At 42.0% G+C, this 14,923-nt stretch overlaps 1 protein-coding gene across 1 annotated transcript; it reads right to left on the reverse strand.

Moving 5' to 3' along the window:
- Positions 1-3,144: 3,144 nt before the first annotated feature.
- On the reverse strand, positions 3,145-13,426 carry pkd2l1 (polycystic kidney disease 2-like 1). The gene is made up of 21 exons (XM_068326733.1): positions 13,150-13,426; positions 12,659-12,772; positions 11,823-11,950; positions 11,436-11,689; positions 11,130-11,354; positions 10,817-11,045; positions 10,563-10,733; positions 10,278-10,459; positions 10,069-10,189; positions 9,888-9,986; positions 9,683-9,804; positions 9,482-9,599; positions 9,200-9,333; positions 8,975-9,116; positions 8,752-8,854; positions 4,083-4,189; positions 3,905-3,972; positions 3,728-3,823; positions 3,484-3,637; positions 3,294-3,401; positions 3,145-3,195 (listed from the first exon to the last, which is right to left on the reverse strand). Exons 1-21 carry the CDS (start codon positions 13,424-13,426, stop codon positions 3,145-3,147), a joined length of 3,003 nt encoding a protein of 1,000 aa, XP_068182834.1.
- Positions 13,427-14,923: the final 1,497 nt, after the last annotated feature.

Genomic DNA, 14,923 nt, shown 5'->3' on the forward strand with positions numbered 1-14,923 from the left:
ACATGCCTGGAACACCCCCCCAGGGAGGCATCCAGGAGGCATCCGGAACAGATACCCAAACCACTACAGCTGGCTGTGCTCGAGGCAGAGGAGCAGCAGCTCTACTACAAGCTCCTTCTTTGTGACTGAGCTCCTCACCCTATTGCTAAGGGTGCGTCCAGCCACTCTACCGAGGAAACGCAGCCGCTTGTATCCGGGATCAAACCTCATGACCATAGGTGAGGTTTCATGCCTAAAAGAGTACTACAGATGCAGTTTTTGCTTTGAGGATGTTGATAGAGAAGTACAGTAGTACCTCTACTTACGAGTGTTTCTACATACGAAATGTTCTACTTATGAAACGCCTCAGCAGGAAAGTATTGCCTCTAGTTACGAAAGAAATTTCTAGTTACGAAAGGTAAAAATACAGTATGGGCTGCTACTCGCAGCTCCTACAGGTTCCTGAATGCAACATTCTCATAGCTGCTCTGCCATTGGCTATTACCTAGTATCTTTCTGGCATCCCATTGGCTAAGGGGGACCTCTGTGTGTAGCTAGATCGGTGTTTATGCAGCGTCCTCGTCATTCGGCCCTCGACCCGTGAGGTGTTCTGATAGTTTTAAGTAAATATATTAACTTTTAGAGTATTCACTATGCATGTCACGGCTAGAACACGACTGGCAGGGAGAACCCAAAATCACAACAGAGTATCAGGTGGGCAAGGTCTCAAAAAAAAGGTTTAATAATACAGGCAGGGGTCAAGTTCCAAAATAATCAGTCCGATAGGCAGAAGTATCCAAAAAACGACAGGCAAATGGTAGAGTCCGGAATCAGGTAGGGTCAGGCACGAACAATCTACAAACCAGGCAGACGAATCAGATCAGGGGTCGTTGAAAGGCAGGGTCCGGGAAAACAGGCTGGGTCTATCAGAAAAGCAGGCAGGAATCAAAGGCTGGAGAGTCAGGGCGAACACTAAACAATCTGGCAGAGAGCAGAAGGCTGAGCCGGCATATGTAGAGTGGAGACAGATTGGGGAGTGGCTGCAGGTGTGTGGGGAAACGGCAGGTGCAGGGAATGAACTGCTTGAAGATGAGACAGGATCTGGAATGATATGAGATGTTAGCAAGAAAACAAACTAGTAGACCCGAGATGTGACAATGGACCCCAAGAGGGTGACGGAGAAAAGAGGAAAAGATAGAGAAAAGAGTTTTTTTGACCATACAAACAAAGCAAGAGATCATAGAAAAGCATGAAAAAGGGATGCATTTCTTTGATCTCGCCGAAGAATATGGCCGTAATATATCTACAATCACCACGTTATTATAACAAAAGGAAGTTTAAGGAGGAGCAAAAAACAATGAGGACAGCAGTTAAAAGGTAAATGACCAATCATCATTTTTATTCTTTACTCTATTCTTTGTTTTTTACATTATGCACAACTTTCATTTATTGTGTAATAATCTAAATGTAACATGTATTTGTTATATGCTTTATAAAACATTTATGTCTGAATTTTTGGGCGCTTGGAACAAATTAGGACATTTGCATGGAAAACGCGTCTCTACTTACGAAATTTTCTAATTTCGAAATGTCTTCCAGAACTAATTAATTTCGTAAGTAGAGGTACCACTGTATCTCTACAGTGAAGGCCAAACGGAGCTGCATTGTGTTTTTGTAGATCTGGAGAAAGCTGATGACAGGGTGTCCAGAGAGGAACTGTGTTATTGTATGAGGAAGTCTGGAGTGGCAGAGAAGTATGTTAGAGCGGTGCAGGACATGTATGAGGACTGTAAGACAGTGGTGAGGTGTGCTGTAGGTGTGACAGAGGAGTTCAAGGTGGAGGTGGGACTGCATCAGGGATCAGCTCTGAGCCCCTTCTTGTTGCTATGGTGATGGACAGGCTGACAGGCGAGGTTAGACAGGAATCTCCATGGACTATGATGTTTGCAGATGACATTGTGATCTGCAGTGACAGCAGGGAACAGGTGGAGGAGAAGCTAGAGAGGTGGAGGTTTGTCCTGGAAAGGAGAGGAATGAAGGTTAGCCGCAGTAAGACAGAGTACATGTGTGTGAATGAGAGAGACCCAAGTGGAAGAGTGAGGTTACAGGGAGAAGAGATCAAGAAGGTGGAGGATTTGAAGTACTTAGGGTCAACAGTCCAGAGCAATGGAGAGTGTGGAAAAGAGGTGAAGAAGCGTGTCCAGGCAGGATGGAACGGGTGGAGGAAAGTGTCAGGTGTGATGTGTGATAGAAGAGTTTCAGCTAAAATTAAAGGGAAGGTGTACAAAACTGAAAAGACAGGAGACAGAGATGGAGGTAGCAGAGATGAAGATGCTGAGGTTCTCCTCACTATCTTCTCCGGAGGAGAATATAGTGAATATATTGGTACAAGGATGCTGAGTTCTGAACTGCCAGGCAGGAGGCCTAGAGGAAGACCAAAGAGGAGGTTAATGGATGTAGTGAAAGAGGACATGAAGGTAGTTGGTGTGAGAGAAGAGGATGCAGAAGACAGGGTTAGATAGAGGCAACTGATTCGCTGTGGTGACCCCTGAAGGGAAAAGCCGAAAGAAAAGAAGAAGATTTAAAGTTAGAGATAGTTGAGGAGAGTGTGGCATCTTTGCATTCATTCTATTCTTTGCTTCTTTTTGTATGTTTATACATGCCTTTGCTTAATGCAATTTAACCAAGGGTTACCTTTAGGAGTTTGTGAGAGGAAGTGAGAAGAGTGTGGGACCTTTGTGCATTTATTCATACTGGTTTTTTTTTTTTTTTAATGCGTATTCACGCATCAGTTAATTCAGTTACGTTTGGGAGTCTGTGGGAGTTTTGCGGAGGTAAGGAGGCAATCTGGCAGCCCACGGGAATGTTGTGGGATGTTGCAGTCTGTGACTGCATTTGTTCTTTACTATTGTGGGGGTGTTGTCTCAGGGGTCCCTGGTGCTGGACCGCTGTGCTGAGAGGCTAGTGACACTTAAGTCCTCCCTGGATGCGGCGACGCTGGAGCAGCGACGGCGGCTGTGCCATGCTACCCACTGGGAATTCCACACGCTAAAGGCATGGGGGGTAAAATATGCTACCAAATGTGACAATATGACGTAGGACACTTGAGAACATATGTGTCAAAACCAAGGTGAGAAAAGACAGAAGACTGGTCCAGAGCAGGGTTCAATCTCTGCTGTAAGGAGACAAACGTCTGTCTCTCCTCATCTTCTTGCCCTGAACAGAAGCAAACATGAAGTTCATCAGATCTCAGCTGAGACAAACTGTGTGTGGTGATGTTGTAGAGCATGAAAGGGGAGGGGGAGTCTACTCACATAGTTCTGTTTTGCAGACCATTCTGGGTGCTGCTGCATGTGAAGCTCTTTCTCCTTTTCAGCTTCTGCGTAATATCTGCTCTGCTCCCTCACTGACATTGACTTCCACTGCGGACAGAAGACCACACAGTTAGTGGTAACACAAACACACACTGGCAGGACGTCACACACACCACAACTTAAAGTTTACCTGCTGCCCTAGAGCTGCATTCACGGCGCCGCTCCCCTGGAGTTGGATGTTGACGTCCACATGATGCCGTCTGTCCCTCAGGAACAGCATGAAGGCGTTTGGGGGCTTCTTCACATAAGACTGGCGTCCACCTGGATGCCTGTTGCTATGGGTGCTGTGACACAGTTAGCTCAAGTTAGCACACGTAGAGGAGCAGGTCGACATACAACACATGTCAGGAGGAAACTGTCCACAGCAAACCCACCACTTAGACCTTGTTCTAGAGGTTCTAGCTGGAGAAGAATCAGCATTAGTGGGGGGAACTACAGGTGGTGGGGGGGTGTAGACGAGTTCTTCATCCCTTCACAGAAACGAGACTCACATTAGATCACAGAAACACAAAGAGAGCGCCACCGGCTGCTGTCATTCTGGTGTCACTCACTGCAGTCCAGGAAACGGCATGGGCTGCTTCAACCATTCGGGGGTCCTCACCACTGGGGGGTCCTGAACCTGGAGGCACCAGCAGAACAGGTGATGAGCTGAGCTGCAAAGGTGGTACCTGAATCACCCACTCCATCCCTACCCCCACACCAGGAACTGAAGTAAGGAGCTTGGCTCACCGTTTGTGGAGGAGCCTCCAGAGGATTGGTGAACATCGGTGGAACCAGGATGTTCTGTTCTCCCCACTCATCCTGCAGGTACTGGTCAGGGGCAGCAGGGAGGCAAACTGTTGACAGGGGAGTCAAGTGGTTCTCCGCAAACCACTGGTCCATTAGGTCCACTGGTTGACCACCACCTCCTGTTGTCGTTACAACAGGAGGTGTGGGCTGGGGCTCATCCATCAGGTCAAATAGCACCTTTAAGGCTTCCGAAATGGGAACATCCCCCCTCCCCTGGTTTTGTGGCACCGGATTTGCTGACTCGTGTTTTCTGGGATTGTACAGCACTGGACTCCTGCAACACATATCATGTATGAACGTTAGATCTTTTATGAGCGTTAATTAAATCATATTAAAAAGACACGCCTGATGAAGAGTTGTGATGAAGAACCCGCTCAGGTGGACAGAAGGTTTTTGTTGCTCCAAAACAAACTAGAACCAATGCAGTCACAGACTGCAACATCCCACGACACCCCTGAAATCAAAATTTTACCCTGACCTACTGTACTTGCATAGATCAAATATCAAAGGTAGCACTCTGACCTACTTTCATACATCAAAGCACGAGTTTTGATCTATGATCTTACTCACATTGGCCTTCTCCCTCGTCTTTGTATCTTATCCAGTTCCTGAGTGTACAAAAGTTGAATTTTGACCTTAAACTACTTTTCTCAAGGTCAAAGTCATCATCTCATTTTCATCCCCTTTGCTGCCTGAGTAATGTGTTTTGTGTTTCATCTTTCCATCTGCAACGGTTGTGAAGATATTTGGTGGACGTACTAACGGACGGACGGACGGATTACCAAACGGACCAACACTGTGTGTTTGTGTGTGTGTCACAATACATCACCGCTTTGCAGTGACGTGTGGTGAGGTTCATGGCTGGTGAGGCACTGACTTCATCATTATTAGATTTACAAAAATATGAACCTACAGTTTAGCTTATTCACCATTTAATTAGCAACAGGTCATTTTTAAAGTCTCAGTGCAGAATTATTTACACACACAAACTGTAACACAATTAGCACATTTGATTAAAAAAACAATATGCTGTTTCCTACATGCTTATATGTTACATTTACTTACAAAAAAAATCAATGCGCAGCTCCTTCTGAACAAAAGCAGCAAAAAAATTTTTGAGTTGAGATCCTTCAATGTGTAATCCTCCATTTTTATAGTAAGGCAAGGTGAGCGGAAAACTAATGAACGGCTGCACTTGACTGTAGATCACAGTTTACTGTCACTTCTTCTACGGCCGAGGAAGAGGAATCCCCGGCTGAATCCCTGGGATCACCGGCGCCCCCTACCATGAAGCAGGAGAACTTTGTGCCTCACTTCATGCCTTTTCCCAGTCGTTTCAGGACTGCTGAACTCATGAAAGACGTTACACACATGCAGTTGTTGACAGAAAAACACTCTACATTATATACATTAGCTAAATTATGGGAATTTAGTTCATAGAGAAAACGTGTTTGAGCATTTTAATAGCTACTTGTAGAGAGATAGCATTACGGTCTCACTGTACAGCTACCAGCACAGCTATCCGAGTCATTGGTCAATCCATGATGAGGCTCGGCTGGCTGGTGGCTCACCATAGGTCTCTAATCAGTATTTCTGCAATTTTGAGTAAAAATAACCTAAAATTGGTGACGTTAAATGGAAAATAACTTTATATTATACATATATTTATATTATATATATATTTATTATGGATAAATATAACCATTTAATTTATGTCTTCCATTTTTCATTTTTTTCTTTCATGATGGCAGGCGAGGCCGTGCCTCACCTACCTCACCTGACTGCATGTCACTGCCGCTTTGAAGCGGAATGTAATCAGAAGTTCAAACAAGAATGAATGTAAAAACCAAGCATATTCTGTCTGTAGTCGGTCTGACAGGTGTCTGTTGACAGTGATCACTCACCACGCATTCACTGATTCCATTCTGGTGTCTGTGCTGGGATGATATGAACCTACTGGTAAACGCAACAGAACTGAAGTCTGCAGTGGCTTTATAGGCTCTACTTTGAAGTTCAAAGAACGGTTTTACACACACACACACACACACGGAGGGAGCTCATTAATATAATAATATATAAATAATAATATAAAATGTCCAGCTCCTTCAAGTGAAGCGTCCCGATTGAAGCAGATTAGAAGTATCTTCAATCAGAGATATTGAGGACCAGGGATAAGTTTGGGGTAAGACATTAAATTACAGTGTAGTTGGACATTTGGCAGCTGATTGACAACTAAAAAAATATATGATATGGGACCTTTAAAACTGAAGCACTAAAAAGAAATCATAATAAATAGAGAATAGATAAGAGAATAAAAATCTATACGCAGGTATGATGGTTGTAGGGACACACGGTTTTTATTATCTCCTGTCCATACTCATCCATTGTTTCCTACACTGATTTCTGTCCTATTTGCAAACAACGGGACAGAAATTAGGAACTGATTCAAAGTCCGAACCTTGGAGGTTCAGTGGCGAGCTAGCAAGGACGATAGATTACATGGATGTGGCCAGTGGTGGAATCCACTCCACAGAACCCCAACATCATCTCGCCTTACTCTCTGACACAAATAAAAACCACACACAAAATCTACTCAGGTAGTAGTAGCGATCCCACAAACTGAATATCAAACACACACACACACACACACACACACACACACACACACACACACACACACACACACACACACACACACACACACACACTACAAATTTAACTGAACTCTTATTCTCCAATAATGAAGAAGGGACATTTTCTTTTAGATGGATCGATAGATAGATAGATAGATGGTTAGATAGATAGATAGATAGATAGATAGATAGATAGATAGATGCTGTGGGGGTGCTGTGTGACAGCAGTCTGTCGCTGAAGGTGCCCCTCTGCTGGGAGAAGGTGGTGTGCGGGGGGGGGGGGGGGGGGGCTGGTGTTGTTCAGGATGGCCCTGAATTTAGACATGGTCCTGCTCCCTAGAACTGTCTCCACAGAGTCCAGGCTCAGCCCGACCACTGAGTCCGCTCTGCGGATGAGTCTGTTAAGACTTTTGTATTATTTTTCCAACAAAGAGCCCTTTTTTTCATATTTTTTTATTTTTTATACACTTAACCAATCAAACAAATGAGTCAGACAATAAATTGTCAATGTTCAACTTCATGTTCTCTCATGTGTAATGTAGGGGTCCAACTCTGCCGACGGATCCCTCATCTGCGGTTCTCCCAGAGGTTTCTCCTTTTTCCCCCACAAGGTTTCATGGGGTTTTTCCTCACCGGGTTTGGGGGTCTCACGGTTGTGTGTGTTTCATTCTATAGTTTGTAAAGCCTTTAGAATTAAAATTGTCATCTGTGACTTTGGGATATACAAATAAAATCTGATTGTTTGATTGACTGATAGAATTAAACGCAAAACTCCCCTTCTGCTACTTCATGAGACAAATAAACAGTCCCAAACCCAATCCTGTTTTCTGGAATGTTCCTGATGTAGCAACTGAGTGGCGTGCCTATAGCTGCTTCCTCTTTTTTTATTTTAACCAAATGAATATTCCTCTTCCTTTTAGTGGAATGTTTATACCCGTCAACACTGCAGGAATGTGATGATCATGAGGTGAAAGTGAAGCTTTGGAGCAAGACGTTCTGTTACGCTTTCCCCAAGTTGCCAACTTGAAGTTGTTTTTTTTACAAGATAAAAAACATACCCCAAGCAGAGAAACGAGTATTATGCGCTTTTTATCTTGACTTAGTACAGTTTTATTTTTTCACAACAAGACTCGACTACGGATAGTATGAGGATAGGTTTTGCTCTTTATCAGAAAATGGGATATTTTGACGAGTCAGTCGACACATACATGTTCTGTTACCATGTGAAGTCGTGGCAGCTCAGCGGTTAGACAGGTGATTAAAAACTGTGCATAACATGCAAACGCAAAAACAACTGTATTTAGGACTTACTATGTAGATGTGTCTCTACAATCTGCAATAAATCAAGAAGTTGATCACTTTTTAACCCGTGCGCATAAACAGCATAAACATTCACAGATGTTTGAGTGACTAAAGCAATGCAGATGTTTGTGGCATACACAATGGTTAATATTGGATAATTTTATTTTTCTATTCTATTGATTGATTCAGAGTGAGTAAAATTGTTTAATACATTTATATTGCACAAGACAATATTCAGATTTACATTTCTATCTACAAAGAACACCGTATACAGCTTCAACTTAAACTAGTTTTAGCTCTAATGCAGTCACCTAGGAAGAATTTCTTTACATTATTTACATTATTACCATGACTCTTACAAGCAGCTGTCTCTACTCTATTCTGTAGTTTATTTGTTAATCTGACTCTAATTGTCATATTAACAATGAAGACTGAAACACTGGGCTTGTTCCATAGTGCAAATGAGTGATTATTTTGCTTTATCCCCCTAATTTTCATTTGATTAGAATTCATTGATTAAATTTACTGAGTCAGTTAGCAAACTTTTAAATTCAGCTACGACAGCAATTAATTCTATTTGAGTCATATGATTGAATTAACATTCTTCTTGATGGAAAACACTCCAGTTCATCCTTGTGACTGGTTCTCAGAGTTTAATCACATGTGACAGTCACTTGTGGAGTTGCTCTGAACTGCTGATCTCCTGGACAGCCTTTCAGCTGTCATCCCTCTGTCCACACACACCTGGATGCTCCCATGTGAGGCACTGTCATGACTCTGGGAGGGGTGATCAAATTTGTCATGTTCATTGCAGTCCATGCATTATTAGCCAAACAGTACATAGATTCAAATTAAAAGTTTCAATGTATATTTAAGCTGCAGTATTTCCATACTCACATCTTTATTGCTCACAGTCTGTTTCTCTGACGCTCCGTTCCATTTAACTTTGTCTTCTAATTCCAGTTTCTCCATAATCAGCTGGATCCTGGCTGTGATACCTTCCACACAGCTTTCAAGGTGGAGAACTTGTCTGGCTAGTCTGTAATGAGGAGAAAAAGTCAATCCAGTTTTTTATTAGCTACCATTCAAGATATTTTTTAGGTTGTGGAGAAAACTTGCCACCTTAGAAACTGTTCACCGCCCACATGACTATGGATGGAGTTGTTCCTCTGCTCACTGGATGTTGCAGGAGGCTTTCCCAGGAAGTCTTTCCCATAATTTAGTCCAAATTTGTTCAGTTCAACAGAAAGAGCATCCTTACAAAAATGGGATGTCCATGATTAAAAACAGCTTTTACTGGATTCTTTTTATTACCATGCTTTATCATACCAAAGGAAAAATTATGCTTTCTGTAAAAATAGCATGATTTTTTCACGATAAAGTTAAGCCGAAAAATAAACAAACCCTCTTTTCCTCCAGATCAATTTTCATCCTTTGTTGTTCGTCCTTGTCTAGAATTTGGTTCCCATCATGGTCGAACCGTGAGAACGCTGCAGATATTTCATGATCAGCGTGGCCCATCCTACAAGATGAGCAGAGTGTCGTGGGTTAGCTTTGACCCTCATAGTTAGCATATTCTTTTCTATTTGATATTCATTTACTTACTCTTTCAGAGTTTCCCTGAAATCTTTGAATTCTATTTCTCCCGATCCAGATCTTAGAGCTTTCTGAACGTCTGATATTTTCTCTTTTTTAAGTTTCAACTTCACAAATGCCTTCATATAGCTCTAAATAAAAATAAAAAAACTAGAGTTTTTGTCTTTTAAAACCATCATAGACAGATTTGTTTAGTATAAATTTGATCTTTCACCTGTTTGATGATATCAGTAATCTGTAGTTCATCTTTTTGAGATGAGAGTTCATCCTTAACTTCAGAATATGTGTCATTTATGATGGCCAGGAACATGTTCTGAGAGACAGATACACAAAGAGATGATAAGAATGACCATCTAGCTCCTGAATAAATCATCTTTTGCAGTAGAGTGACTTACCAGTAGAACAAAGAAAACAAAGAACACATAGGTGACAAAGTAGATCGGCCCAAGAACTCTGTTCGCACGATCGATGGCGTTGTAATCAAAGTCTCCGAGAATAATCCTAAACTGTGTGAAGCTTTGAGATGAAATGAAAATTAATGATTAATTAATGGTTGCTCAGCCATCATATTTAAATAGTTGTGCATAGAGCCATCGTTTCTTACATGCACTTGACGAAGGTGCTGAAAGACTCAACCTCTGTACCAAAGAGCAAATATCCAAGTTGTGCATAAGCAAAGAACACAATGAAGAACATAATAGCAAAACCCAAGATGTCTTTAGCACATCGACCCAGTGTGGAGGACAGCTGAGTCATGGTTTTGTTAAAACTAATGTACTTGAAAACCTACACAACAAGAAGAAAGCCCATGTTTAGAATGATTTTCAAAGAAGAGTGTTTTACGTCAAATGTTTGAGATGTTTTCGTAAGAAGGATGCCCGTCCTTTACCTTAATCCATGCAAAGAACAAGTTGACTGCATTCATGTTGTTGTACTGTGTTTGCCAGAAGGCCAGAAATTCAAAATCAGCATATATTTCCGGTTGTTCCAGGAGTTTGCCAAGCAACTTGTCCACTTTGACAGTTCGGAAAATATTGAATACAATGGCAACAAGGGCAAGCTATAAAGAAGAATACGTTTACTTCTTCGAGCTTGAATAGAAGAGAACATATTTGATACTAATAAGAACCACGATTTTCTTACCAGTATAACAACAATATCCAATATATTCCAGATGCTTTTGAAGTAGGAGAACTTGTGAATACGCAACTCAAGGATTTCCTCCACGATATAGTAGAGAATGAATACACAGAAGAGCATCTCACAGCCCAGAATGAAGTAATCCCAGTGGGTGATATATCGAATCAGTTTGACTGTTCTGATCTGGTAGGAAGGGATCGCTCCACCGGTGGCCAAAAATTCAACCACTAACCTGAAAGAGGCAAACAAAACTTTGGTCTACCAATGTGTGAGTATCAGTGTGGGTAAGCTTTCTATTGTCAATGGCTGTCTTTACCTGATGACACAGAACATGTTGATGTTTGCATTGTAAGTGGAGAAGTCAATGAAGACGGCTCTGGTCCCTCGGTCAAGCCAAAGGTTGTCCACCAATTCCTGCAGTATGATGGAACTGTCCTCTTTGGTCCGTGCCAAGTCTAGATAGTAACCTGCTCCACTGTACGTGGTCACCAAGCCCCAGTGAGAAGAACCTCTGATCTCTCTCTCTGTGTGATAAGTCCAGCTGTAGAGAAATAAGACCATTTTGCCATAATCTCATCTCACACCAACAGAAACCCAGTAAGGAAAACATTGACCGTCTTACGCAGTGCCATTGATGAGGCCGAAGCTCAATTCATCCTCCTTCTTCTCATTGTAAACATCAAAACATCCCGTGATCTCATCTTTGAAGTCATTGTGGACCTTGCAGGAGTTGTTCAGAACCTTAATCTGCCTCATTCTGGGGACTCCCAGCAACATGTTCTCATAATAGATGAAGGACTGGTCTCCGCTGTCCAGGGACTGGTTATTATACCATTTGGTCCAGTAAAGACCGTCCAGCAATGGGCCCTGGGCATACTGCTCATGCAACGAAAGATTGGAAGCCATTTGAATTGCAGACCGAACAAAACAATTCCATTTGTCTTTGATTTTCTTTTTTTTTTTGAGAACATTTTGAAAATGGAGGGGATGGAAATAGAGGAAGACTCACGGTCCAGAAGTCGGCCATGGTGCCAATGGACTGAAACTTAAGGCCACTTTCACCGGCTGAGTTCACAAACAGGTCCGTCATGGCTTTAGTGTAGTAGTAGGTGCTGGAACTGGTCATACCATATGTCACTGAAAGACAGTGTAGGTAAAGCACAGTCATTGATTCCTATCTGGCTTTACTCAGGCTTAACTCTAAAATGTTGCTCCATTCAAAAGGCGAAGATAAGACAGCTGAGATGCAGACACGAAAGGCCTCAATGAAGATTTTTGTTTGGCTGGGTTTATGCGACGGCAGTGGAATAGAACCAGATTAGAGGCCGTCATTTGTTTGAAGAGAGGACAAGCTGGACTGACGCCAATAGCCTCATCAAACAGTGTAAATCTAAACCAGACAAAGCAACAAAGGCCACGTCCAAATGCTCTTATCGCTAAAAGGCTAAAGATACCTATGTCGCTTTCAGTCCTAATGCTCAGCTACACAATGACTTTCAGGCAGACGGTAAATCAGCTTGTCAAAGGGGCCGTATGCAGTAACACGGTGAGCACATGAACAGGTGGACATCAAAGCTCAATGGAAAGAGTTGTTTCATAAGTTGGTACAAGGTAACATCAATAGTAGCTCAACAAACAAAATACAATGAAACAAAATAAAAGAAATTAATACGCTTATAGTGTGTACACTTGATGCAGGTTTTACAACTTCCCTTTAAATCTTGAAGGTACATAAAACGAAATACTACATGTAAAAGAAGGACCAAGATTTCAATACAAATCCTGCTCAACACAAACTTTTGACTTTAATTCTAAAGCTACTGGTACCAGGAGAGGACAACTTACGGAGGCATATATCCACCAGAAATACCAGATACACCAGCAGCTCTCTTAGCGTGGTTCGGACAAACAGTTCTCTGTTGTTGGAAGTGTTTTCTGTCAGTGTTGTGGCCCACAAGCCTAAAGGAAAAAAATACAAGATACTTTTAAGTTCCAGACCCACTGGTATGAGTATTATGTTCAACACTAGGTTCTAATGAAGAAACACATTATGAATGCTCCATCCACAAAAAGACTAATAAATTTACAATATTATGTGATTTCAACCCAGTTATATAAGTTATATATTCCAAATATAAAGTTATTGATGACACAAAAAGAAATCAACTTTGTATTCTATTATAAATATATTACAAGTAACAGTGCATACAGTTAATGTTTTTCTTCTGTTGTAATATAAAATAGATCCCCTATTTTACCATCATCATTTGGTTATCAATGTTTCCATGGAAGAGCAAACATGAAGTGAGTTGTAAACTCAGCTGAAGGGTTCCTACTTTTGATAAACCAGCAGCAGCTTCTTGGTTTCTTCACCAGGCTTTGGTCGGCGGACGGCGGTTCCGGGAATGAGCCAGGCGCGTCCAGCTTATACACACTATCCATGGAGCCCTGGAAAAGGGGCTGGGGGTTGTAGATGGTGCTGACTGCCCTGGGCAGAGGCGGAGGGGTGCCACAGAAGCCCTGGTTCACCCAGGTCCCGTTGCCCATGCTGTCCAACTCACACTCCACCTGTCCGGTCAGGTGGCTGTCGGCGCGATTGTTCAGACACTTCATGCTGTTGACGTGGGTTTGTCTGCACGAACCGATGCGCTACAGGTCAGAGGAGAGGGAAGAGGAGGAGTGTCACCAGTTTTTGAACACCTGCTGCATGGACAGTTATAAAGACCAGATGACATCACTTTTGTCGAGGGAGGAGCTGCTGGTCCTCCGTCATCTCCAAAGAGATTTAGGTTATGACATGGTTAGCATTGTTCTACTGACTTGTGATCTGATTAACCAAATACTTGACCTTAGGTCAACGATTGATAATCTGTGAGCAGGTAGGTACGGGAAGAAGTTCCACTTTTCTCTCATGTTTTACTCAAGAGGTATTCTATTCTCTCATCAAACTCTGAAGCTGTGTCTCCTGACATCTGTAGTTTTTTTTTTATTCCATGACTACAAGTTGAATTTCTCCTCTTTCTCAGTGTTTTGTCTCCTCGGAGGGTTAACAGTCTCATCTCAAAAACTATTGAATATTTTTCCTCCTACCTTTTTGAATGTACCTCCCATACACTATAGAAAAGTGACTTTTGGTACAATTTATAATATATTAATTCCTTTAGTTTTTTTTCATATTCAACATTGCCTCAAGAATTGCATTTGCAAAAGTGAAATATTCACTTCAGACTTGTACGTTATTGGGATTCAGTGCAGCAGCACATACAGTATCACACAATTAGAATTAGAATTAGAATCACTTAGAATGTCTATTAAAAGAGAACACGTTGGAATGCTGAATTATTTAGCGGCAAAAATACATTTGAATTTGTGTGGCCCTTTCTGACCCTCCTGAGGTAAAGCATGCTATTTCCATTATTGATGACCAGCTCCTACAATAACGTGTAACTATTGGAATCAATTAACTGCCTGATATTTTTTTGTCACCAACTGTTCTGCGGCTGAATTAATAAAGAACATAATTGCAGTGTTACGGCGGGTCTCCCTCTCATTACCATTATGCACTTTGACCTCTGCAATCTATTCATTTTTGACATGCCAACTGTCAGGAAGCAGTTATTGGGTATGCAAACACTCCACACGCCATGGGAATCCTGGTGACCATCTGCATCAGTCCTGAGCACCTCATCCATCAGCAGAGCCTCCTGTAACAGTTAATTCAATTAATAAAATGTTGTTTTTATCCTATGATTTATCATTATAATTTATTTTTGTTTACATGTTTAGGGTATTTAGAGGCATTAAATCAGAAGCACCAAAATATGAGATGAAATAATGATAAAGAGTCACAAATATTACCACCAAATAATCTCTATAATCACTGGTATCAGTCAGATAGAGCCGTGTGTGTTCTCTACGCAGTGCAGACAGACTTTGGGTCCAGCTATAGGCGTTCGTGCTTCAGTGACTCTGAACAGAGTCATTACACACAGCCATTAACACACAATAGAGTTTAATTTCTGCTCCCCCTCTGAAGCCGCGGCAGGATCTGGTACACGGGCTTCCTTAATTCGCTGTGGCTTGTGCCACCGTGCAAACGTTTTAAAATCT

Source organism: Antennarius striatus, chromosome 11 (genome assembly GCF_040054535.1).
Source record: "Antennarius striatus isolate MH-2024 chromosome 11, ASM4005453v1, whole genome shotgun sequence".
NCBI classification, from domain to species: Eukaryota; Metazoa; Chordata; class Actinopteri; order Lophiiformes; family Antennariidae; genus Antennarius; species Antennarius striatus.

What these genes read in the sequence shown, in the direction of transcription:
- pkd2l1 (XM_068326733.1), bottom strand. Translation starts at nt 13,426, where the DNA reads ATGAAGTGTCTGAACAATCGCGCCGACAGCCACCTGACCGGACAGGTG. An exon ending in AGACTGTGAGCAATAAAGAT is followed by an intron (nt 8,855 to 8,974) that starts GTGAGTATGGAA and finishes CACCCCTCCCAG; the next exon opens with AGTCATGACAGTGCCTCACA. An exon ending in AGTTCAGAGCAACTCCACAA is followed by an intron (nt 4,190 to 8,751) that starts GTGACTGTCACA and finishes CCCTGTCAACAG; the next exon opens with TTTGCCTCCCTGCTGCCCCT.